We start from the raw sequence: 23,839 nt of genomic DNA on the forward strand, positions 1-23,839 counted from the left end.
GGGGTATTGTGTGTAGATTGATGAGGGGAAAAAACTATTTATGTAATGTAATGTAACAAAATCTAAAAATTCAAGGGGTCTGAATAGTTTCCGACTGGACTGTACATCACAAAAGACTGACATATAATAAAAGCGTTTTACATAGAAACACCAGATTTTTTATGTTTATTTTTTAAATGTTTATTTATTATGAAGTTATGAAAAAGATTAATAACATTCCACCCATGAGGCCACCAGAGGGCGATTTGGTTATTTGACTGCAGGAAAGAGGTCTATGTTAACTCAGGTCTGCATTTAGGAGTGATACCCCTGTGTGACTGTCCTGTTGATTACCTCTCTCTGTCTCTTTCTATCTCCCCCTCCCTACTCCCTCTCCCTATCACCTCCTCCCTACTCGCTACTCTCCCTCTCTCTATCTCTCTCTTTCCTTCCCCTCTCCCCCCCTGGTAGCTGGTGAAGTCAACCCTAGGACAGGTGACTCAGGATGAGAAGATGGCCACCCTGCTGCTACCACCGGGTCCTGACAGCTTGCACCGGTTCACCCGGGAGTCCCTGGCTGCCGTGGAGCAGCGGATCGCTGAGGAGGAGGCCCGGCGTACCAAGCACTACCAAGAGGACCTGGGAGACGTGGAGCTGCCCCGGCCCCGGGCCGACCTGGAGGCCGGCAAACAGCTGCCACGCATCTTCGGCGACATCCCTGCCGGCCTGGTGGGCGTCCCACTGGATGACTTTGACCCATTCTACTTCAAGAACCAGAGAGTGAGCACTGGGGGGTGATGGTTGGTGGGAGAATGAGAGAGGCTGTGTGGGTGTGTGTTTGTGTGTGAGCGTGAGGTGGTGGGTGTCTCTTTCAAGGGTCCTTATACTTGTGTTCGAATGCCTGTGTTAAATGTGTTTCTAAGAGCATGTCACTTCTTATATCATCACTGACATCGCTTCCTTTGTCTATTGGAACTCCTTGAAGGATTTCCTCTTTAGTACCATTCCAATCACTGGAACATCTTCCTGTGTTCTTTTATTCATTTGAACCAATTTCCCCTTCTGAAACACATCTCTGGTGTACTCACAGTGACCCTCCTTATATAAAGCCTCTGAAATGGTGTGTGTGTGTGTGTGTACATGTGTGTGTGTGCGTGTGTGTGTGCGTGTGTGTGTGCGTGTGTGTGTGTGCGTGTGTGTGCGTGTGTGTGTGTGTGTGTGTGTGTGTGTGTGTGTGTGTGTGTGTGTGTGTGTGTGTGTGTGTGTGTGTGTGTGTGTGTGTGTGTGTGTGTGTGTGTCATCCGTCCTAATGGAAACTGTCTGTGGCCTTTGAGGCAGGTTGAAAGGATTCCCCATACCCATTTTTGGGTGTGTACGTGCATGTGCGCTCATCTGCACGTGTGTGTGTTCTTAGGATGCAAAAGGTAGGACTGATTTACGAATAGAAGGATCAGGCAGACAGGCAGACAGAAAAACAGAAAGAGAGTCAGACAGACAGACAGACAGACAGACAGACAGACAGACAGACAGACAGACAGACAGACAGACAGACAGACAGACAGACAGACAGACAGACAGACAGACAGACAGACAGACAGACAGACAGACGATGGTTTACTGTTGCCACCATTATCTGTTTCTCACACAGTCCTTCTTCCTTAATAAGAATTTTGAAATGGGTTTGTGTCCCCCCACTGTGTAGACTGGAGGGTGCCTCATCAAGTCATTCTATACAGTATGCATTACAGTATACCTCCCAGAGTGGCACATTTTTGTTCCAAGCCGCTTGATAAGTTGAATTAGGTGTGTTAGTGCTGGGCTGGAACAAGAATGTGCAACCCTGGGTGTACTGTAGGACTGTAGATAAAAAAAACATGAATTCCAGGATGTAAATAATAATCTTTTAAGCTGGTGGATAAATCAAATTGAACTGACAGCTATGGCTGTAGTTGGTGTGGCATCTGTTGGATTTAAGTGATTTGAGTGTGTAGCAATTGAGGAAATAACATTTGATTTGATTTAATCAGTTGCCTAGGGAGTGGAAATTGTACCGGTACAGTATGTGAAAAGGACAGAGGCTAGAGTACTGGTTTTAAGGTGCTAAGTTTTAAAATTGGCCTTTCAAAATTCATCAGTCTGGAGCTTTGGTTGGTTTGCTGGAGGATACAGAGGGAGGCTGAGGTCTGAAGAGCTAGTTCTCCTGGGGATAGATAGTTCTCCTAGGGATATATAGTTATTCTGGGAATATATAGTTCTCCTGTGGATAGACAGTTATTCTGGGGATAGCTAGTTCTCCTGTGGATAGATAGTTATTCTGGGGATAGATAGTTCTCCTGGGGATAGATAGCTCTCCTGGGGATAGATAGTTCTCCTGGGGATAGATAGTTATCCTGGGGATCGATAGTTATCCTGGGGATCGATAGTTCTCTTGGGGATAGATAGTTCTCCTGGGGATAGATAGTTCTCCTGGGGATAGATAGCTCTCCTGGGGATAGATAGTTATTCTGGGGATATATAGTTATCCTGGGGATCGATAGTTATCCTGGGGATCGATAGTTCTCTTGGGGATAGATAGTTCTCCTGGGGATAGATAGTTCTCCTGGGGATAGATAGTTATTCTGGGGATAGATAGCTCTCCTGGGGATAGATAGTTATTCTGGGGATAGATAGTTATCCTGGGGATCGATAGTTATCCTGGGGATCGATAGTTATCCTGGGGATCGATAGTTCTCTTGGGGATAGATAGTTCTCCTGGGGATAGATAGTTCTCCTGGGGATAGATAGTTCTCCTGGGGATAGATAGTTGTTCTGGGGATAGATAGTTGTTCTGGGGATAGATAGTTCTCCTGGGGATAGATAGTTCTCCTGGGGATAGATAGTTCTCTTGGGGATAGATAGTTCTCCTGGGGATAGATAGTTCTCCTGGGGATAGATAGTTGTTCTGGGGATAGATAGTTGTTCTGGGGATAGAGGACATGTCAGCTGGATACAGCTGTGGGTCCTCACCTCACTTTCCTCTCTCTTCCTGAATGTTTCTGCCTCCCCCTCCCTCTCTCTCTCACTTAATCTCTCTCTCCCCATCCCTCCTACACCCCCCTCCCTCTATCTCTCTCTTTCTCTCTCTCTTTCTCTCTGACTCTCCCTCAATCTCTCTCTCCCCATCCCTCCTGCACCCCCCCCCCCTCTCTCTATTTCTCTCTCTTTCTCTCTATGACTCTCCCTCAATCTCTCTCTCCCCATCCCTCCTGCCCCCCTCTCTCTATCTCTTTCTCTCTCTCTCTGTCTCTCTTTCTCTTTCTCCTACCTCTCCCCCAGAGGATAAGAGCTCCTGCTAATTTCCCAAAGGTTTTGTAGAGGAATGGAACAAATAAACCAAACCAAACCAACCTCTCATTGTTTACCTTAACCGGCACAGGCCATTTGATAATCCAATAGATCTATGCAAGCCCACACCGACAGACTGAGAGAGAGTGGATAAACTAGCTGGTACTATATGAACTACAGTTTAAGATATGTTTTCAGATGACTATGAAGGCTTGGGATGTGGACTCATCTTGAAATTAGTCTGTTTTGAGGTCTAAATACATTGGACTAGTGTTGCAAAACGAATCCCTGTTGTAACATTCCCGGAATCAGGATGGAATAGGCAGGAAATTTACTATTTCTAGAAAAGATGGGCTTTTTGGGAAAGTTATGCAACCCTACATCGGACACACTTTGAGTGTAAAGACATTTTACAGAGCAGAGAGTACCAGCATGGGGGACTTGCAATGTAATCAGTGATTTTGTTTGTTTGTGTATGTGTTCGTGTGTGTGTGTGTGTGCGCGTGTGTGTGTGTGTATGTGTGTGTGCGTGGATGTACTGTCAGTGTGTGGTTGTTGCCACTGCAAGTTTATTGTACACGTTTATTGCCATGCCATATTGCCCTTAACCATGATGCATCTCTCTGTCTCTTTCAATCTCCCTCACCCCCTCTCTCTCACGTTATTCCTCTCTCTCTTTGTCTCTCTCGCTTCCTGTTTCTCCACAGACATTTATAGTACTGAACAAAGGGAAGGCCATCTTCCGATTTAGTGCCACGTCTGCACTCTATATTTTTAACCCCTTTCATCCTGTTAGAAGAGCATCGATTAAAGTTTTAGTACACTCATATCCTTTCTGATGGAACGCTCACAGCTCCACCAACACTTGTTTTAGGGTTTCAAAATGAAAATCAATGAGCAGAGACTGAACAACATTTGGGAGGGAACCAAAGCCTTAGAATGTACTCTGGTTCAGTTTGTCTAGTTAGATTGTCATGTCATTTTCGTTGTAATCATGTTGACATTGTGTACTAATGGGGGTAAATAGAGACAGGGGAGGGAGCTGAGCTGCTCAGAATTGAGCCGTTGGTATTGCCTGCTGTCTCTCACTATCAGTGAAGAGAGAAAATGTCAGTCCCACTATTAGTTTGTATTGTACTGTTTTATTACGCAAAATCAAGGAATGAGAGGAGTCTACACAGGACTAGACTTGTCCTCTGCCTCATGTGCATTAGACTCATCTTAGAGGTCGTACTCCAAAACAGATTTCATCTCAAGCTGTCACTGACTCATAGACTCAGTGGATGGTTACTGTTAGGTTATGTATAGACTGAATGGTTACTGTTAGGTTATGTATAGACTGGATGGTTACTGTTAGGTTATGTATAGACTGGATGGTTACTGTTAGGTTATGTATAGACTGGATGGTTACTGTTAGGTTATGTATAGACTGGATGGTTACTGTTAGGCTATATATAGACTGGATGGTTACTGTTAGGTTATGTATAGACTGGATGGTTACTGTTAGGCTATATATAGACTGGATGGTTACTGGTAGGCTATATATAGACTGGATGGTTACTGTTAGGCTATATATAGACTGGATGGTTACTGTTAGGCTATATATAGACTGGATGGTTACTGTTAGGCTATATATAGACTGGATGGTTACTGTTAGGTTATGTATAGACTGGATGGTTACTGTTAGGTTATGTATAGACTGGATGGTTACTGTTAGGTTATGTATAGACTGGATGGTTACTGTTAGGCTATATATAGACTGGGTGGTTACTGTTAGGCTATATATAGACTGGATGGTTACTGTTAGGTTATGTATAGACAGGATGGTTACTGTTAGGTTATGTATAGACTGGATGGTTACTGTTAGGTTATCTATAGACTGGATGGTTACTGTTAGGTTATGTATAGACTGGATGGTTACTGTTAGGCTATATATAGACTGGATGGTTACTGTTAGGTTATGTATAGACTGGATGGTTACTGTTAGGCTATATATAGACTGGATGGTTACTGTTAGGTTATGTATAGACTGGATGGTTACTGTTAGGCTATATATAGACTGGATGGTTACTGGTAGGCTATATGTAGACTGGATGGTTACTGTTAGGCTATATATAGACTGGATGGTTACTGTTAGGTTATGTATAGACTGGATGGTTACTGTTAGGTTATGTATAGACTGGATGGTTACTGTTAGGCTATATATAGACTGGATGGTTACTGTTAGGCTATATATAGACTGGATGGTTACTGTTAGGTTATCTATAGACTGGATGGTTACTGTTAGGTTATGTATAGACTGGATGGTTACTGTTAGGCTATATATAGACTGGATGGTTACTGTTAGGCTATATATAGACTGGATGGTTACTGTTAGGCTATGTATAGACGGGATAGTTACTGTTAGGCTATATATAGACTGGATGGTTACTGTTAGGCTATATATAGACTGGATGGTTACTGTTAGGCTATATATAGACTGGATGGTTACTGTTAGGTTATCTATAGACTGGATGGTTACTGTTAGGTTATGTATAGACGTGATGGTTACTGTTAGGTTCTGTATAGACTGGATGGTTACTGTTAGGCTATATATAGACTGAATGGTTACTGTTAGGTTATGTTTAGACTGGATGGTTACTGTTAGGTTATGTATAGACTGGATGGTTACTGTTAGGCTATATATAGACTGGATGGTTACTGTTAGGTTATCTATAGACTGGATGGTTACTGTTAGGCTATATATAGACTGGATGGTTACTGTTAGGTTATGTATAGACCGGATGGTTACTGTTAGGCTATATATAGACTGGATGGTTACTGTTAGGTTATCTATAGACCGGATGGTTACTGTTAGGTTATGTATAGACTGGATGGTTACTGTTAGGCTATATATAGACTGGATGGTTACTGTTAGGTTATATATAGACTGGATGGTTACTGTTAGGCTATATATAGACTGGATGGTTACTGTTAGGTTATCTATAGACTGGATGGTTACTGTTAGGTTATGTATAGACTGGATGGTTACTGTTAGGCTATATATAGACTGGATGGTTACTGTTAGGCTATATATAGACTGAATGGTTACTGTTAGGTTATCTATAGACTGGATGGTTACTGTTAGGTTATCTATAGACTGGATGGTTACTGTTAGGTTATCTATAGACTGGATGGTTACTGTTAGGCTATATATAGACTGGATGGTTACTGTTAGGTTATGTATAGACTGGATGGTTACTGTTAGGTTATCTATAGACTGGATGGTTACTGTTAGGCTATATATAGACTGGATGGTTACTGTTAGGTTATGTATAGACAGGATGGTTACTGTTAGGTTATGTATAGACTGGATGGTTACTGTTAGGTTATGTATAGACTGGATGGTTACTGTTAGGCTATATATAGACTGGATGGTTACTGTTAGGTTATGTATAGACTGGATGGTTACTGTTAGGCTATATATAGACTGGATGGTTACTGTTAGGCTATATATAGACTGGATGGTTACTGTTAGGTTATGTATAGACTGGATGGTTACTGTTAGGTTATGTATAGACTGGATGGTTACTGTTAGGTTATGTATAGACTGGATGGTTACTGTTAGGCTATATATAGACTGGGTGGTTACTGTTAGGCTATATATAGACTGGATGGTTACTGTTAGGTTATGTATAGACTGGATGGTTACTGTTAGGCTATATATAGACTGGGTGGTTACTGTTAGGCTATATATAGACTGGATGGTTACTGTTAGGTTATGTATAGACAGGATGGTTACTGTTAGGTTATGTATAGACTGGATGGTTACTGTTAGGTTATCTATAGACTGGATGGTTACTGTTAGGTTATGTATAGACTGGATGGTTACTGTTAGGCTATATATAGACTGGATGGTTACTGTTAGGTTATGTATAGACTGGATGGTTACTGTTAGGCTATATATAGACTGGATGGTTACTGTTAGGTTATGTATAGACTGGATGGTTACTGTTAGGCTATATATAGACTGGGTGGTTACTGGTAGGCTATATGTAGACTGGATGGTTACTGTTAGGCTATATATAGACTGGATGGTTACTGTTAGGTTATGTATAGACTGGATGGTTACTGTTAGGCTATATATAGACTGGATGGTTACTGTTAGGCTATATATAGACTGGATGGTTACTGTTAGGCTATGTATAGACGGGATAGTTACTGTTAGGCTATATATAGACTGGATGGTTACTGTTAGGCTATATATAGACTGGATGGTTACTGTTAGGCTATATATAGACTGGATGGTTACTGTTAGGTTATCTATAGACTGGATGGTTACTGTTAGGTTATGTATAGACGTGATGGTTACTGTTAGGTTCTGTATAGACTGGATGGTTACTGTTAGGCTATATATAGACTGAATGGTTACTGTTAGGTTATGTTTAGACTGGATGGTTACTGTTAGGTTATGTATAGACTGGATGGTTACTGTTAGGCTATATATAGACTGGATGGTTACTGTTAGGTTATCTATAGACTGGATGGTTACTGTTAGGCTATATATAGACTGGATGGTTCTGTTAGGTTATGTATAGACCGGATGGTTACTGTTAGGCTATATATAGACTGGATGGTTACTGTTAGGTTATCTATAGACCGATGGTTACTGTTAGGTTATGATTAGACTGGATGGTACATGTTAGGCTATATATGACTGGATGGTTACTGTTAGGCTATATATAGACTGGATGGTTACTGTTAGGCTATGTATAGACGGGATAGTTACTGTTAGGCTATATATAGACTGGATGGTTACTGTTAGGCTATATATAGACTGGATGGTTACTGTTAGCCTATTATAGACTGGATGGTTACTGTTAGGTTATCTATAGACTGGATGGTTACTGTTAGGTTATGTATAGACGTGATGGTTACTGTTAGGTTTGATAGACTGGATGGTTACTGTTAGGCTATATATAGGACTGAATGGTTACTGTTAGGTTATGTATAGACTGGATGGTTACTGTTAGGCTATATATAGACTGGATGGTTACTGGTAGGCTATATGTAGACTGGATGGTTACTGTTAGGCTATATATAGACTGGATGGTTACTGTTAGGTTATGTATAGACTGGATGGTTACTGTTAGGTTATGTATAGACTGGATGGTTACTGTTAGGCTATATAGACTGGATGGTTACTGTTAGGCTATATATAGACTGGATGGTTACTGTTAGGTTATCTATAGACTGGATGGTTACTGTTAGGTTATGTATAGACTGGATGGTTACTGTTAGGCTATATATAGACTGGATGGTTACTGTTAGGCTATATATAGACTGGATGGTTACTGTTAGGCTATGTATAGACGGGATAGTTACTGTTAGGCTATATATAGACTGGATGGTTACTGTTAGGCTATATATAGACTGGATGGTTACTGTTAGGCTATATATAGACTGGATGGTTACTGTTAGGTGTATAGACTGGATGGTTACTGTTAGGTTATGTATAGACTGATGGTTACTGTTAGGTTATGTATAGACTGGATGGTTTACTGTTAGGCTATATATAGACTGGATGGTTACTGTTAGGTTATGTATTAGACGGATGGTTACTGTTAGGTTATGTATAGACTGGATGGTTACTGTAGCTATATATAGACTGGATGGTTACTGTTAGGTTATCTATAGACTGGATGGTTACTGTTAGGCTATATAGTAGACTGGATGGTTACTGTTAGGTTATGTATAGACTGGATGGTTACTGTTTAGGCTATATATAGACTGGATGTTACTGTTAGGTTATCTATAGACTGGATGGTTACTGTTAGGCTATAGTATTATGACTGGAATGGTTACTGTTAGGCTATATATAGACTAGGACTGTTTTTTTTGGTTACTGTTAGGTATATATAGACTGGATGGTTACTGTTAGGCTATATATAGACTGGATGGTTACTGTTAGGTTATCTATAGACTGGATGGTTACTGTTAGGTTATGTATAGACTGGATGGTTACTGTTAGTTATGTATAGACTGGATGGTTACTGTTAGGCTATATATAGACTGAATGGTTTACTGTTAGGTTATCTATAGACTGGATGGTTACTGTTAGGTTATGCTATAGACTGGATGGTTACTGTTAGGCTATATATAGACTGGATGGTTACTGTTAGGCTATATATAGGAATGGATGGTTACTGTTAGGTTATGATATATAGACTGGATGGTTACTGTTAGGTTATGTATAGACAGTGGATGGTTACTGTTAGGCTATATATAGACTGGATGGTTACTGTTAGGTTATATATAGACGGATGGTTACTGTTAGGTTATGTATAGACTGGATGGTTTACTGTTAGTTATGTATAGACTGATGGTTACTGTTAGGTATATAGACGGATAGGTTACTGTTAGGTTAGTATAGACTGGATGGTTACTGTTAGGTTATCTATAGACTGGATGGTTACTGTTAGGTTATGTATAGACTGGATGGTTACTGTTAGGTTATGTATAGACTGGATGGTTACTGTTAGGTTATGTATAGACAGGATGGTTACTGTTAGGTTATGTATAGACAAGATGGTTACTGTTAGGTTATCTATAGGCTGGATGGTTACTGTTAGGTTATGTATAGACTGGATGGTTACTGTTAGGTTATGTATAGACTGGATGGTTACTGTTAGGTTATGTATAGACAGGATGGTTACTGTTAGGTTATGTATAGACTGGATGGTTACTGTTAGGTTATGTATAGACTGGATGGTTACTGTTAGGTTATGTAAAAACTGGATGGTTACTGTTAGGTTATGTATAGACTGGATGGTTACTGTTAGGTTATGTATAGACTGGATGGTTACTGTTAGGTTATCTATAGACTGGATGGTTACTGTTAGGTTATGTATAGACTGGATGGTTACTGTTAGGTTATGTATAGACTGGATGGTTACTGTTAGGTTATATATAGTCTGGATGGTTAGTTAGGTTATGTATAGACTGGATGGTTACTGTTAGGTTATGTATAGACTGGATGATTACTGTTAGGTTATGTATAGACTGGATGGTTACTGTTAGGTTATGTATAGACTGGATGGTTACTGTTAGGTTATCTATAGACTGGATGGTTACTGTTAGGTTATGTATAGACTGGATGGTTACTGTTAGGTTATATATAGTCTGGATGGTTAGTTAGGTTATCTATAGACTGGACGGTTACTGTTAGGTTATGTATAGACTGGATGGTTACTGTTAGGTTATGTATAGACTGGATGGTTACTGTTAGGTTATGTATAGACTGGATGGTTACTGTTAGGTTATGTATAGACTGGATGGTTACTGTTAGGCTATATATAGTCTGGATGGTTAGTTAGGTTATCTATAGACTGGACGGTTACTGTTAGGTTATGTATAGACTGGATGGTTACTGTTAGGTTATGTATAGACTGGATGGTTACTGTTAGGTTATGTATAGACTGGATGGTTACTGTTAGGTTATGTATAGACTGGATGGTTACTGTTAGGTTATGTATAGACTGGATGGTTACTGTTAGGTTATGTATAGACTGGATGGTTACTGTTAGGTTATGTATAGACTGGATGGTTACTGTAAACTCAGTCAAGTGTTTTCTTGTTCTATTTTTAACCTTTATTTAACTAGGCAAGTCAGTTAAGAACAAATTCTTATTTACTATGACGGCCTACCCCGGCCAAACCCAGACGATGCTGGGCCAATTGTGCGCCACCCTATGGGACTCCCAATCATGGCCGGATGTGATACAGCCTGGATTCGAACCAGGGACTGTAGTGGCACCTCTTGCATTGAGATGTAGTGCCTTAGACCACTGCGGGCGCCCGAAATGATGAAGTGATGCTGTAAATCACAACCTAACAACACCATGTTCTTTTCTCTGAGGATTCGGGAAGCTCCTATAGGAATGGGATTTTACTGTTGTGACCAAGGCCATTGTATAAGGTATCCATAGTTATGGGAACGGTATTGGAATGTTGATGGTCCCTGTAGCTATGTTACCCATCATCCATTGGAAGCCAGGAAGTGACTGAATCTGCCTGAAAAAAATGTGACGAGATTTTTCTACATGATATTATGCCATCATTTTTTAAATTTAAGACCAGAGCTTTAGTTCTGTTTTTCCCACCAACACAATGTAGGAAGGCTGCTCCCCCACCAACACAATGTAGGAAGGCTGCTCCCCCACCAACACAATGTAGGAAGGCTGCTCCCCCACCAACACAATGTAGGAAGGTTGCTCCCCCACCAACACAATGTAGGAAGGCTGCTCCCCCACCAACACAATGTAGGACGGCTGCTCCCCCACCAACACAATGTAGGAAGGCTGCTCCCCCACCAACACAGTGTAGGAAGGCTGTTCCCCCACCAACACAATGTAGGAAGGCTGCTCCCCCACCAACACAATGTAGGAAGGCTGCTCCCCCACCAACACAATGTAGGAAGGCTGCTCCCCCACCAACACAATGTAGGAAGGCTGCTCCCCCACCAACACAATGTAGGAAGGCTGTTCCCCCACCAACACAATGTAGGAAGGCTGCTCCCCCACCAACACAATGTAGGAAGGCTGTTCCCCCACCAACACAATGTAGGAAGGCTGCTCCCCCACCAACACAATGTAGGAAGGCTGCTCCCCCACCAACACAATGTAGGAAGGCTGTTCCCTCACCAACACAATGTAGGAAGGCTGCTCCCCCACCAACACAATGTAGGAAGGCTGCTCCCCCACCAACACAATGTAGGAAGGCTGCTCCCCCACCAACACAATGTAGGAAGGCTGTTCCCCCACCAACACAATGTACGAAGTCTGCTCCCCCACCAACACAATGTAGGAAGGCTGCTCCCCCACCAACACAATGTAGGTGTCACGTTCTGACCTTTATTTTCCTTTGTTTTGTCTTTAGTTAGTATGGTCAGGGCGTGAGTTGGGGTGGGCAGTCTATGTTATGTGTTTTTATGTTTAGGTTTGTCAATTGGCCTGATATGGTTCTCAATCAGAGACAGGTGTTTTGCATTGTCTCTGATTGGGAACCATATTTAGGTTGCCTGTTTTCACTGTTGGTTTGTGGGTGTTTGTTTCCTGTGTCTGTGTTCATGCCACACGGGACTGTTTCGGTTAGGTTACTTTGTTATTTTTTATTTTTTGTCGTGTTCAGTGGATTATATTAAAACATGGACACTTACCACTCTGCGTCTTGGTCCGATCCCTGCTACACCTCCTCTTCAGACGAAGAGGAGGAAATCAGCCGTTACAGAAACACCCACCAACCAAGGACCAAGCAGAGTGGTAAAGGACAGCAGCAGCAGCGGCAGAAGACACAGGAGTCATGGACTTGGGAGGAGATTCTGGATGGCAAGGGACCCTGGACTCAGCCAGGGGAATATCGCCGTCCCAGGGCAGAGTTGGAGGCAGCAAAGGCAGAGAGGCGCTGGTATGAGGAGGCAGCACGGCGACGCGGTTGGAAGCCCGAGAGTCAGCCCCAAAAATGTATTGGGGGGAGGCACACGGGGAGTGTGGCTAAGCCAGGTAGGAAATCTGAGCCAACTCCCCGTGCTTACCGTGGAGAGAGAGGGCGTCGTATTGGTCAGGCACCGTGTTATGCGGTGGAGCGCACTGTGTCCCCAGTACGCGTGCTTAGCCCGGTGCGATACATTCCAGCTCCTCGTATCGGCCGGGCTAGGTTGGGCATCGAGCCAGGTGCCATGAAGCCGGCTCAACGCATCTGGTCTCCAGTGCGTCTCCTCGGGCCGGCGTACATGGCACCAGCCTTACGCATGGTGTCCCCGGTTTGCCAGCACAGCCCAGTGCGGGCTATTCCACCTCGCCGCACTGGCCGGGCTACGGGGAGCATTCAACCAGGTAAGGTTGGGCAGGCTCGGTGTTCAAGAGCTCCTGTACTCCTTCACGGTCCGGTATATCCGGTGCCACCTCCACGTACCAGTCCTCCGGTGGCAGCCCCCCACACCAGGCTGTCTCTCCGTTTTCTCTCTACAGTTGCTCCCGCCTGTCCAGCGCTGCCAGAGCCTTCCTCTTCTCCAGCGCAGCCAGAGTCTCCCGTCTGTCCTGAGCCGCCAGAGTCTCCCGTCTGTCCTGAGCCGCCAGAGCTGCCCGTCTGTCCAGTGCCGTCTGAGCTGCCCATCTGTCCAGCGCCGTCTGAGCTGCCCGTCTGCCCAGCGCCGTCTGAGCTGCCAGTCTGAGCTGCCAGAGCCGCCAGCCAGGACCTGTCAGAGCCGCCAGCCAGCCAGGACCTGTCAGAGCCGCCCGCCAGCCAGGACCTGTCAGAGCCGCCAGTCAGCCAGGACCTGTCAGAGCCGCCAGCCAGCCAGGACCTGCCAGAGCTGTCAGTCAGCCAGGACCTGCCAGAGTCGTCAGTCAGCCAGGAGCTGTGTGAGCTGCCTGTCACGCCGGCGATGCCGGAATTGCTCCTCAGTCCTGAGCTGCCCCTCAGTCCGGAGCTGACCCTCAGTCCGGAGCTGCCCCTCAGTCCGGAGCTGCCCCTCAGTCCGGAGCTGCCCCTCAGTCCAGAGGTGCCTTTCAGTCCTATGAGCCCATTTATTGGGGTTACCAGACCAAGGTCGGCGGCGAGGATCGCCGCTCGTAAGAGGCCACGGGGGCGGTTAAGGAGGCGGACAAAAACTATGATGAATTGGGGTCCACGTCCCGCGCCAGAGCCGCCACCGCGGACAGACGCCCACCCAGACCCTCCCCTATAGGTTTAGATTTTGCGGCCGGAGTCCGCACCTTTGGGGGGGGTACTGTCACGTTCTGACCTTTATTTTCCTTTGTTTTGTCTTTAGTTAGTATGGTCAGGGCGTGAGTTGGGGTGGGCAGTCTATGTTATGTGTTTCTATGTTGAGGTTTGTCAATTGGCCTGATATGGTTCTCAATCAGAGACAGGTGTTTTGCATTGTCTCTGATTGGGAACCATATTTAGGTTTCCTGTTTTCACTGTTGGTTTGTGGGTGTTTGTTTCCTGTGTCTGTGTTCGCACCATATGGGACTGTTTTTTGGTTAGATTCTCTTTGTTATTTTGTTTTGTGTAGTGTTCAGTTTACTATAATAAAACATGGACACTTACCACTCTGCGTTTTGGTCCGATCCCTGCTACACCTCCGACGAAGAGGAGGAAATCAGCCATTACAGTAGGAAGGCTGCTCCCCCACCAACACAATGTAGAACGGCTGCTCCCCCACCAACACACTGTAGGAAGGCTGCTCCCCCACCAACACAATGTAGGAAGGCTGCTCCCCCACCAACACAATGTAGGAAGGCTGCTCCCCCACCAACACAATGTAGGAAGGCTGCTCCCCCACCAACACAATGTAGGAAGGCTGCTCCCCCACCTGCCCCCCCTCCCCTCCTCCACCACACTCCCCCTATTCCCCTCTTCCTCCGCTGAGCCCTGCTATAAATATCTGGAGCGGTGTTTGCGGGTGTTGAGAAATACTAGGCTACCCGGACACTTTGCTCTTGTCAGCCCGATAAGCGGGTGGAATAGGTCTTCTCTGAAGGTGTTGGGTGGGTGGGTGGGCGCGGGGGGGGGGGTAGGATAGGGTAGGGTGGAGGGGCCAGAGCTAACCCTCTTCTCATACACCCTATGGGCCCCAAGCGAGGGTCTGCCTCCAGTCCACCCACCTGACACCTTGGCCTGTCGCTATGGCGCCAGGCGGGGGCAGCTCTGACACAGAACCAGAGTCTTCCCAAGATGAGATGTCATAGCTCTGCGATGAAATAAGAGGGCTGGGATTGAGGATTTAGGACCGCATGACTGCTCTGCCTGATAGCTGTCAAGACGGCAGCATGAGCAATCACATACTAAAATATGTACCGTACATCAATCACATTCACAGAACACACGTACACACATACACATGATTCTGCGTCGGCTCGTCCTTTTGTGCGTGTGCCTATCTCTCTGTTCATGCCAGTGTCATGCCTGTATGTGTGCATGTATGAGCTGAGAGAGTGGTGAAAAGCATTCCCTTTGAGGCGGCGTCACAGTGTCCTCACGATTGCTGATTACCCAGGGGTCCTTGGGCCAGGGTACATGTTTGATTATTAACTAGGGATCAATGAGGTTGTAGACAGAACACACTTACTTTAAAGTGGGTACAGCACTACAAAGCTGTGATTGAAGTCATCAAAGCGAGACTATATAATATATCCTGTAGATTAAGCCGTAATAGACCTAAGTAAGCATTCTATAAAAGGATGAGAATTCATGCAAAAGCTTCCGCCGAGATATGCTTCAACGACTCACAGTAGGCTCATAAAAAAATCATCTGTGTACATTTTTCTAGCGATTTATTAACAAACCCTGTGATTCCAGGCTCTAGCAGCTTTTGGCAGCAGTCTGATTTGTACATAATGCTGAAGCTGACTTTCTCATTAATAGTGTGGGTGCTCTGGAAGACTCTGTAGAGCCAGGGTGCTTATCGTTATGGTGACTCATTTGAGTAAAGTGCTGTCTGTGAGTGTGGGAATTTGAACGAGCCGTCATAGTAATGCTTGCTCAGGCAAAGGGACTTATGACACGGAAGCCATTATTTTGACACCTCAGTTTTGGTAGGGGAGTCATTTGATTGTGTAACTGACCAGGGATTCAAACTCTAGTTGCCTGCTGGTAGCCCTCTGACCTAAAGCCTAAGCACAAGGTTACTCATCACAAGGGTTTTTCCGAACCACCTGTAAATACAAGCAACAATAAGAAAGCAGAACATTCTCCCGTACGAATAGCCCAGAGCATTTGGCGTAGCATACAGCAAGCCATTTCCAACTACAAATGCAAATGAGGAACACATAATTCTATTGAGAGATGTTTGATAGACAGATATCAACGGATCAACATTGAAGTACAGAGAGATATCAACTGATCAAAATCTTCTCAAATATAGGCCAAATTGAAAATTGGGGACAGGAAATCAACTTTCAAGTCACCTACTCAATTCCCCCTCACTAGCTGTGTTGAAGTTGCATATTTAATCCGTTTTTTAATAGGCAGTTTTGGTTCCACTTGCCACTCTCCACACAGCAAGGCGGATGTTTTAATCTTGCCTATGGAGTGAGAAGGGAGGGGGGAGTGGGAGGATAATGCTATTAGCACCATGGTGGCCAAGGCTAACCAACAGCTGAGGTATAATTTTTGTCGTTAATTAGCTTTCGCCCCAGCAAATAGTTAGAATATTTGTTCTGTGCTTGCTCTTTGCCCCTGTGAGTATTTACAAGAGATATACTTCTTACTTTGGACAGATATTTTCGATAGTATGTTTATTATTTCAGATCATTTTGAGTAATTTGGTTTCCTAAACATAGAAAAATATTTCAACTATTAAAATGTACGCTACACGCCTACAGTACATGCAGAGATGGTTTCTCAACCTAGGCTTCACATACTGTATAATTCTGTGTCAATGTAGCTTTTGATCACTGAAATAGTATGTAACAACAATGTTGTTACTTGGGGTTATTTTAGTGTTACTAATCAGGGATGAGAACAATATTACACTATTTTCTTTCTTTCTTCTATTCACTCAGTAGAGTGATATGACAGCAGGCAAACCAAACCTAAATGGGATACTTGGGCATAAATAATCACTACGAATTCATATTCAGAATAGTACTGTTGCAATTTATGTATATGTTGTTATTGAATCCACCATTTTCCTTAACCACGGGCACGTTATTCAGTCTGTTCATCATGTGCACTATTTTGACCAACTGTTGCTTCATGGCCATGTCGGAACCAGCGTATTGGGCCAAGTATGTTGAGTAAGTATGCCTTGTTCACCCATCATCTCTGTCTCTCAGCATTGACGCTGGCTTCTTCTGTGAATTCTCTCTGTGTTCTTCTTGCTGTTCCCTCAACCCTCTTTGACTGTATTGATCCTCTGTGCCCTATGTGTCCTGATGTAACGCTTTGCCAGGTGTTTGTTGCCTTGCCAACCACAATTAGCAAGTAAGTTCACAATTTTAGTGTACCCGGCTAATTTGCTAATTGCACTCTTGCTATGCTACATCGGAATGAACAACCATGGTATGGGTGTCACATACCGTTTATACATTCTTTCATTAAAGGGATTCATATTCCAACCAAACACTTTGATAAACAAACAATTGAAAGCAAAATCAATGATGGAATGGGAATTATCATTCAGTTGAATCTTTGTCTATCTATCTATCTATCTATCTATCTATCTATCTATCTATCTATCTATCTATCTATCTATCTATCTATCTATCTATCTATCTATCTATCTATCTATCTATCTATCTATCTATCTATCTATCTATCTATCTATCTATCTATCTATCTATCTATCTATCTATCTATCTATCTATCTATCTATCTATCTATCTATCTATCTATCTCTCTGTCTCTCTGTCTCTCTGTCTCTCTGTCTCTCTGTCTCTCTGTCTCTCTGTCTCTCTGTCTCTCTCAGTCAATCATTCACAGTATAAGTTCATCTCACACTGTGGATTTGCTGTTAGGCAGCGGCATGTGTTGTATGGATAGAGGGGATTTGACCCACAGACATGTAACCAACGTAGTCTAGTCTGCCATGTTGTGATAAGCAACTGCCCTTTCTTTGAAACAGTCTGAGTCCAAAACCAGAGTACACTCTTAGAAAAAATGGTGCCATCTAGAACCTCAAAGGGTTCTACAGCTGTCCTCATAGGAGAACCCTTTGAAGAACCCTTTTTGGCTCCAGGTAGAACCCTTTTGGTTCAATGTAGAACCCTTTTGACAGAGGGTTCTACATGGAACCCAAAGGGGCACTACCTGGAACCAAAAGTGGTTCTACATGTCCTATGGGGACAGCTGAAGAACCCTTTTGGAACCATTGTTTCTAAGAGTGTAAGCCCTCCAAGTTTACCTTTAATGAAGACAGTCTTTCAGACAATGGAATCTGCACAGTCAACAATGCACTAATTGGCACGATCTGTAGCATGCAATGACTCCCAGTCAGTCACAGTCTACCTTCTTAACCTTACAGTCAGTAACAATGACAAAGACTAAAAGGAATATGGCTGTGCACTTCCCCCGAATGCTGCATCCTCCATCCCAATCTCTGTTGCCTCTGAAGAGTCTCTCTCTCTCTCTCTCTTAGTTTATTTTATGTTACAATGAAGTGACACACTGGATTTTAATGCCCATTCTTGTCTTGATGACCTGCTTAACTCATCAAGGAGCACTGCTGTCAAAGAGCTTGCTGTCTGTGTCATTCCCTTCTGCTTCTCATTCTTACTGTCCTGTGACTCGGTCTCTTCCTAAAGCTGCTACATGTCTCTCTCTCTAACCTACATCTGCTACATGTCTCTCTCTCCCTAAAGCTGATACATGTCTCTGTCTCTAACCTAAATCTGCTACATGTCTCTCTCTCCCTAAAGCTGCTACATGTCTCTGTCTCTAACCTAAAGCTGCTACATGTCTCTGTCTCTCCCTAAAGTTGCTACATGTCTCTGTCTCTCCCTAAAGCTGCTACATGTCTCTGTCTCTCCCTAAAGCTGCTACATGTCTCTGTCTCTTCCTAAAGCTGCTACATGTCTCTGTCTCTTCCTAAAGCTGCTACATGTCTCTGTCTCTCCCTAAAGCTGCTACATGTCTCTGTCTCTCCCTAAAGCTGCTACATGTCTCTGTCTCTTCCTAAAGCGGCTACATGTCTCTGTCTCTCCCTAAAGCTGCTACATGTCTCTGTCTCTTCCTAAAGCTGCTACATGTCTCTGTCTCTCCCTAAAGCGGCTACATGTCTCTGTCTCTCCCTAAAGTTGCTACATGTCTCTGTCTCTCCCTAAAGCTGCTACATGTCTCTGTCTCTCCCTAAAGCTGCTACATGTCTCTGTCTCTCCCTAAAGCTGCTACATGTCTCTGTCTCTCCCTAAAGCTGCTACATGTCTCTGTCTCTTCCTAAAGCGGCTACATGTCTCTGTCTCTCCCTAAAGCTGCTACATGTCTCTGTCTCTTCCTAAAGCTGCTACATGTCTCTGTCTCTCCCTAAAGCTGCTACATGTCTCTGTCTCTTCCTAAAGCTGCTACATGTCTCTGTCTCTTCCTAAAGCTGCTACATGTCTCTGTCTCTTCCTAAAGCTGCTACATGTCTCTGTCTCTCCCTAAAGCTGCTACATGTCTCTGTCTCTCCCTAAAGCTGCTACATGTCTCTGTCTCTCCCTAAAGCTGCTACATGTCTCTGTCTCTTCCTAAAGCTGCTACATGTCTCTGTCTCTCCCTAAAGCTGCTATATGTCTCTGTCTCTTCCTAAAGCTGCTACATGTCTCTGTCTCTTCCTAAAGCTGCTACATGTCTCTGTCTCTTCCTAAAGCTGCTACATGTCTCTGTCTCTCCCTAAAGCTGCTACATGTCTCTGTCTCTTCCTAAAGCTGCTACATGTCTCTGTCTCTTCCTAAAGCTGCTACATGTCTCTGTCTCTCCCTAAAGCTGCTACATGTCTCTGTCTCTTCCTAAAGCTGCTACATGTCTCTGTCTCTTCCTAAAGCTGCTACATGTCTCTGTCTCTTCCTAAAGCTGCTACATGTCTCTGTCTCTCCCTAAAGTTGCTACATGTCTCTGTCTCTGTCCCTTTCCTATTGGTTTCTTTCTTCTTTAAAAAATATGTTTTATTTGAACTGCACTCGGAGTCGGGGAACCATGTGGAGGAAGAAGAGCAGTGTTTTGCCTCTCACCCTAGCTTATGCCATTTCCTGCTAATGTTTTGACCTTTTGTTTCCCCCCTTACCACATACACCCGCCCAGGTACACTTTCACTGGCATTTACACGTTTGAGTCATTGATAAAGATTCTGGCGAGGGGATTCTGTGTGGGGCCATTTACCTTCCTGCGGGACCCGTGGAACTGGCTGGATTTCAGTGTGATTGCCATGGCGTAAGTATCTCTCTTGCTACAGTAGACCTCTCTGTATCACTCCTGTTAGTGTCTGACACTCTACTTCCTTTGAACCTACTTCCTTTAAACTTGTCCTCTCCTTCCTTTTAACCTGCCATCCACTTCCTTTTAATCTGTCCTCTCCTTCCTTTTAAGCTGTCCTCTCCTTCCTTTTAAGCTGTCCTCGCCTTCCTTTTAAGCTGTCCTCTCCTTCCTTTTAACCTGCCCTCTCCTTCCTTGTATTTTGCCCTCTCCTTCCTTTTAATCTGTCCTCTCCTTCCTTTTAACCTGCCCTCTCCTTCCTTTTAAGCTGTCCTCTCCTTCCTTTTAACCTGCCCTCTCCTTCCTTTTAATCTGTCCTCTCCTTCCTTTTAACCTGCCCTCTACTTCCTTTTAAGCTGTCCTCTCTTTCCTTTTAACCTGCCCTCTCCTTCCTTTTAACCTGTCCTCTCCTTCCTTTTAAGCTGTCCTCTCCTTCCTTTTAACCTGCCCTCTACTTCCCTTTAAGCTGTCCTCTCCTTCCTTTTAAGCTGTCCTCTATTTCCTTTTAAGCTGTCCTCTCCTTCCTTTTAACCTGCCCTCTACTTCCCTTTAAGCTGTCCTCTCCTTCCTTTTAAGCGGTCCTCTCCTTCCTTTTAACCTGCCCTCTACTTCCCTTTAAGCTGTCTTCTCCTTCCTTTTAAGCTGTCCTCTCTTTCCCTTTAAGCTGTCCTCTCCTTCCTTTTAAGCTGTCCTCTCCTTCCTTTTAACCTGCTCTCTACTTCCCTTTAAGCTGTCCTCTCGTTCCTTTTAACCTGCCCTCTACTTCCCTTTAAGCTGTCCTCTCCTTCCTTTTAAGCTGTCCTCTCTTTCCTTTTAAGCTGTCCTCTCCTTCCTTTTAAGCTGTCCTCTCCTTCCTTTTAAGCTGTCCTCTCCTTCCTTTTAAGCTGTCCTCCCCTTCCTTTTAACCTGCTCTCTACTTCCTTTTAACCTGCCCTCTACTTCCTTTTAAGCTGTCCTCTCCTTCCTTTTAAGCTGTCCTCTCTTTCCTTTTAAGCTGTCCTCTCCTTCCTTTTAAGCTGTCCTCTTCGTTCTTTTAAACTGTCCTCTCCTTCCTTTTAACCTGCCCTCTCCTTCCTTTTAACCTGCCCTCTCCTTCCTTTTAACCTGCCCTCTCCTTCCTTTTAACCTGCCCTCTACTTCCTTAAAATATTGATTTTGGCCTTTACTACTAAAACCAATAGAAACGCATTGAATAACACATTCATAAATGTAAAAAAAGACAGTAAAAAAAAAATGTAAATACTTACTCGACTACTGGAAATCCCTGTTATACTTCACTATACTTCAATCCTCTTTCTTTTTTTAACCAATAGATGCAGTGCAAACTTTTACTTCCAACATTTTAGAATGCAACCTGAATTTAATGACCAATTACCGATGTTCTTACTCTTCAAATGTTCAATTTTGCTTTGGTGGTGTGGGTTAAGCTGCTTTTGAATAATCTATTTTGCTCCTGACCTTCTACTGTGGATGGTCTAAACACTGAGGACATACGGCACCTTTTTTCTAAGGGAACAATTTGAAACATCCCCACCGTGCATTAACTGACTCACCTGTGAGAAAACCGTGTTTGAAGTAGGATTGTAGGTACGGCGCCAAAGGCTCAGGCAGTTTCCCAGTCACCCATAACAGCCTCTAAACCAATGACAGATTGTCCAATAGGGGACCTTAACCAGAAGCAGGTTCCAATGGAGTCATTAAGGACCCCCCCCCCCCCCCCCCCCTCCCCCGATGAAGTGTTGATTTCTTGTTTGGCTCCTGCAGCTCTATTTCCAGTCGACCTTGAACTGGAAGCCTCTGTGGGGTCAGATGGATATTTAGCAGGACAGGGACACATCAGTTACCGACCCCCGCTGCCCTCCCACTCGTGTTGACAGACAGGCCACCTTCCTTCCCGCCGCTGGCTTTATTAAATCCAGACTGATGACCGGGAAAACGGATACCCCCCCCCCCCACACGGATAAATATCCACACCCCCAACCCTTGGGGTTCCCATGGAAACGGAGTGCATGCCATGTTAGCTATGAAGCTTTTGGAAAACTCACCTCAGAAATGTAATAGGGAATGGAACCACTTAGGTCCTGAAGACTTAACATACCTCATATGAGCAGCACATGGACTGGCACCATATTCATTTTTCACATTTTTCTGGACTCTCTTTATGTGGAGACATACTAACAGCACACATAACTGTAAAAAAAGCTAACAGGAAATTTATATACCTTGCTGTTTCTGCCCTGTTCTCCAGGGAAAGCTTCACTAAGAGGCAGTGAGCAGTGCTTAGCCTGCAGTTGTCTTTTCGTTTTTTTGTTGTTGGTGTTTGACCAAACAACTGTAATTTGATCCTGCAGGTTGCTAACCGAATTTGTTAAAGTAGGCAATCTCCAAGCACTTCGAACATTCAGGGTCCTCAGAGCATTGAAAACTATTTCAGTAATCCCAGGTAAGAGGGAGTCTCCCCTTGTGCTGCAGTGTTACCAAAAAATGGGTTACATTGTCTATCGTCCAGTCCACATACTGTTAGTGTACTGTACATGCCCCTTCACCCTCTTCCTCCTCTCTGTCCAATCCAAAGCCATCCTCTCTGACCCTTGACCTCAATCCAAACCCTCCCCCCCTCCCCTATCTTCCAATCCCGGCCCATTCAACTGTTGTGTTTTGCCTGTCGTCGGTGCTTTGTCATTGTGTCTGCTTGACTTTCACTTGTTGCAGATATGTTACTGAGTTTGTGGACCTGGGCAATGTCTCAGCCTTACGGACGTTCAGAGTCCTACGAGCACTGAAAACTATCTCAGTCATCCCAGGTGAGAAGGGAGTTTCAAACACTAAGACACCACCCACCGTTGGAAGAGCTAAACCCTGGCTACGTTCCAATATGTCTATACTAGCACCCAACTGTACTTAGGATGAAGCAATGTATTGGGCTTGCACCCAAAGTGGCCTGCTAGTGTGGGTATTGGAACAGAGTCCCTTGTCATTCCCTTTTTGTTTCCGGTAATCAAACTAACCAGTGAGTGGAAATGAGACCTTTGAGTTGGGCAACGTGTGATTCAAAATGGAGGATTCTCACATTTTAGATTCTATTCTCAAAGAATATGTTTGCCCATAGTTTGTTTTAAGTTGTATTAGGCTTATGTACGGGATACACATGGTTTACATCACCGTACGAAATGCGTACCTGCAGGTTCCTTCTTGACAACGCAACAACAATAAGAAATAAGAAAAGATAAGAATACAAACATAAAGTAAATGGGTCAAAAGAATATAGTAAATATTTTAGCGTAAGTATAATAAAGGAAGGCATAAATTATAGTCCAATATTAACACATGTATTGGGGAAGGGAGGGATGTGGGGGCAATGTATAACCTGAGCAGTAGAATAAGAGTCTGGTAGCAACCGTTGTGTTGTGACTTCAAATTCATTTTGAATTTCTGATGTATGTATGCCATTCATTTATGAAAAATACAAATCTAGTTTCTTTCAAGGCATAGTCATGCATCAATGCTTGCGTCCACATGCTGTATGCAAACACTTTGCTATAGACATCAACATAGTGAATATATAGTACACAGATAAAGTTTCAACATGACATCTGGCCTTAAG

General features: G+C 43.9%; 1 protein-coding gene across 1 annotated transcript in view; it reads left to right on the forward strand.

Annotated features, from left to right (window-relative positions):
* Positions 1-492: 492 nt before the first annotated feature.
* LOC120051023 (sodium channel protein type 4 subunit alpha-like) overlaps positions 493-23,839 on the forward strand; it is a 158,403-nt gene continuing 135,056 nt past the window's right edge. The window contains exons 1-5 of the mRNA XM_038997609.1: positions 493-759; positions 4,011-4,129; positions 16,995-17,084; positions 20,065-20,193; positions 22,948-23,039. Of these exons, the coding sequence (XP_038853537.1) occupies positions 493-759; positions 4,011-4,129; positions 16,995-17,084; positions 20,065-20,193; positions 22,948-23,039 (697 nt within the window). The remainder of the gene's footprint in view (positions 760-4,010; positions 4,130-16,994; positions 17,085-20,064; positions 20,194-22,947; positions 23,040-23,839) is intronic.

This window comes from Salvelinus namaycush, chromosome 7 (assembly GCF_016432855.1).
Source record: "Salvelinus namaycush isolate Seneca chromosome 7, SaNama_1.0, whole genome shotgun sequence".
NCBI lineage: Eukaryota > Metazoa > Chordata > Actinopteri > Salmoniformes > Salmonidae > Salvelinus > Salvelinus namaycush.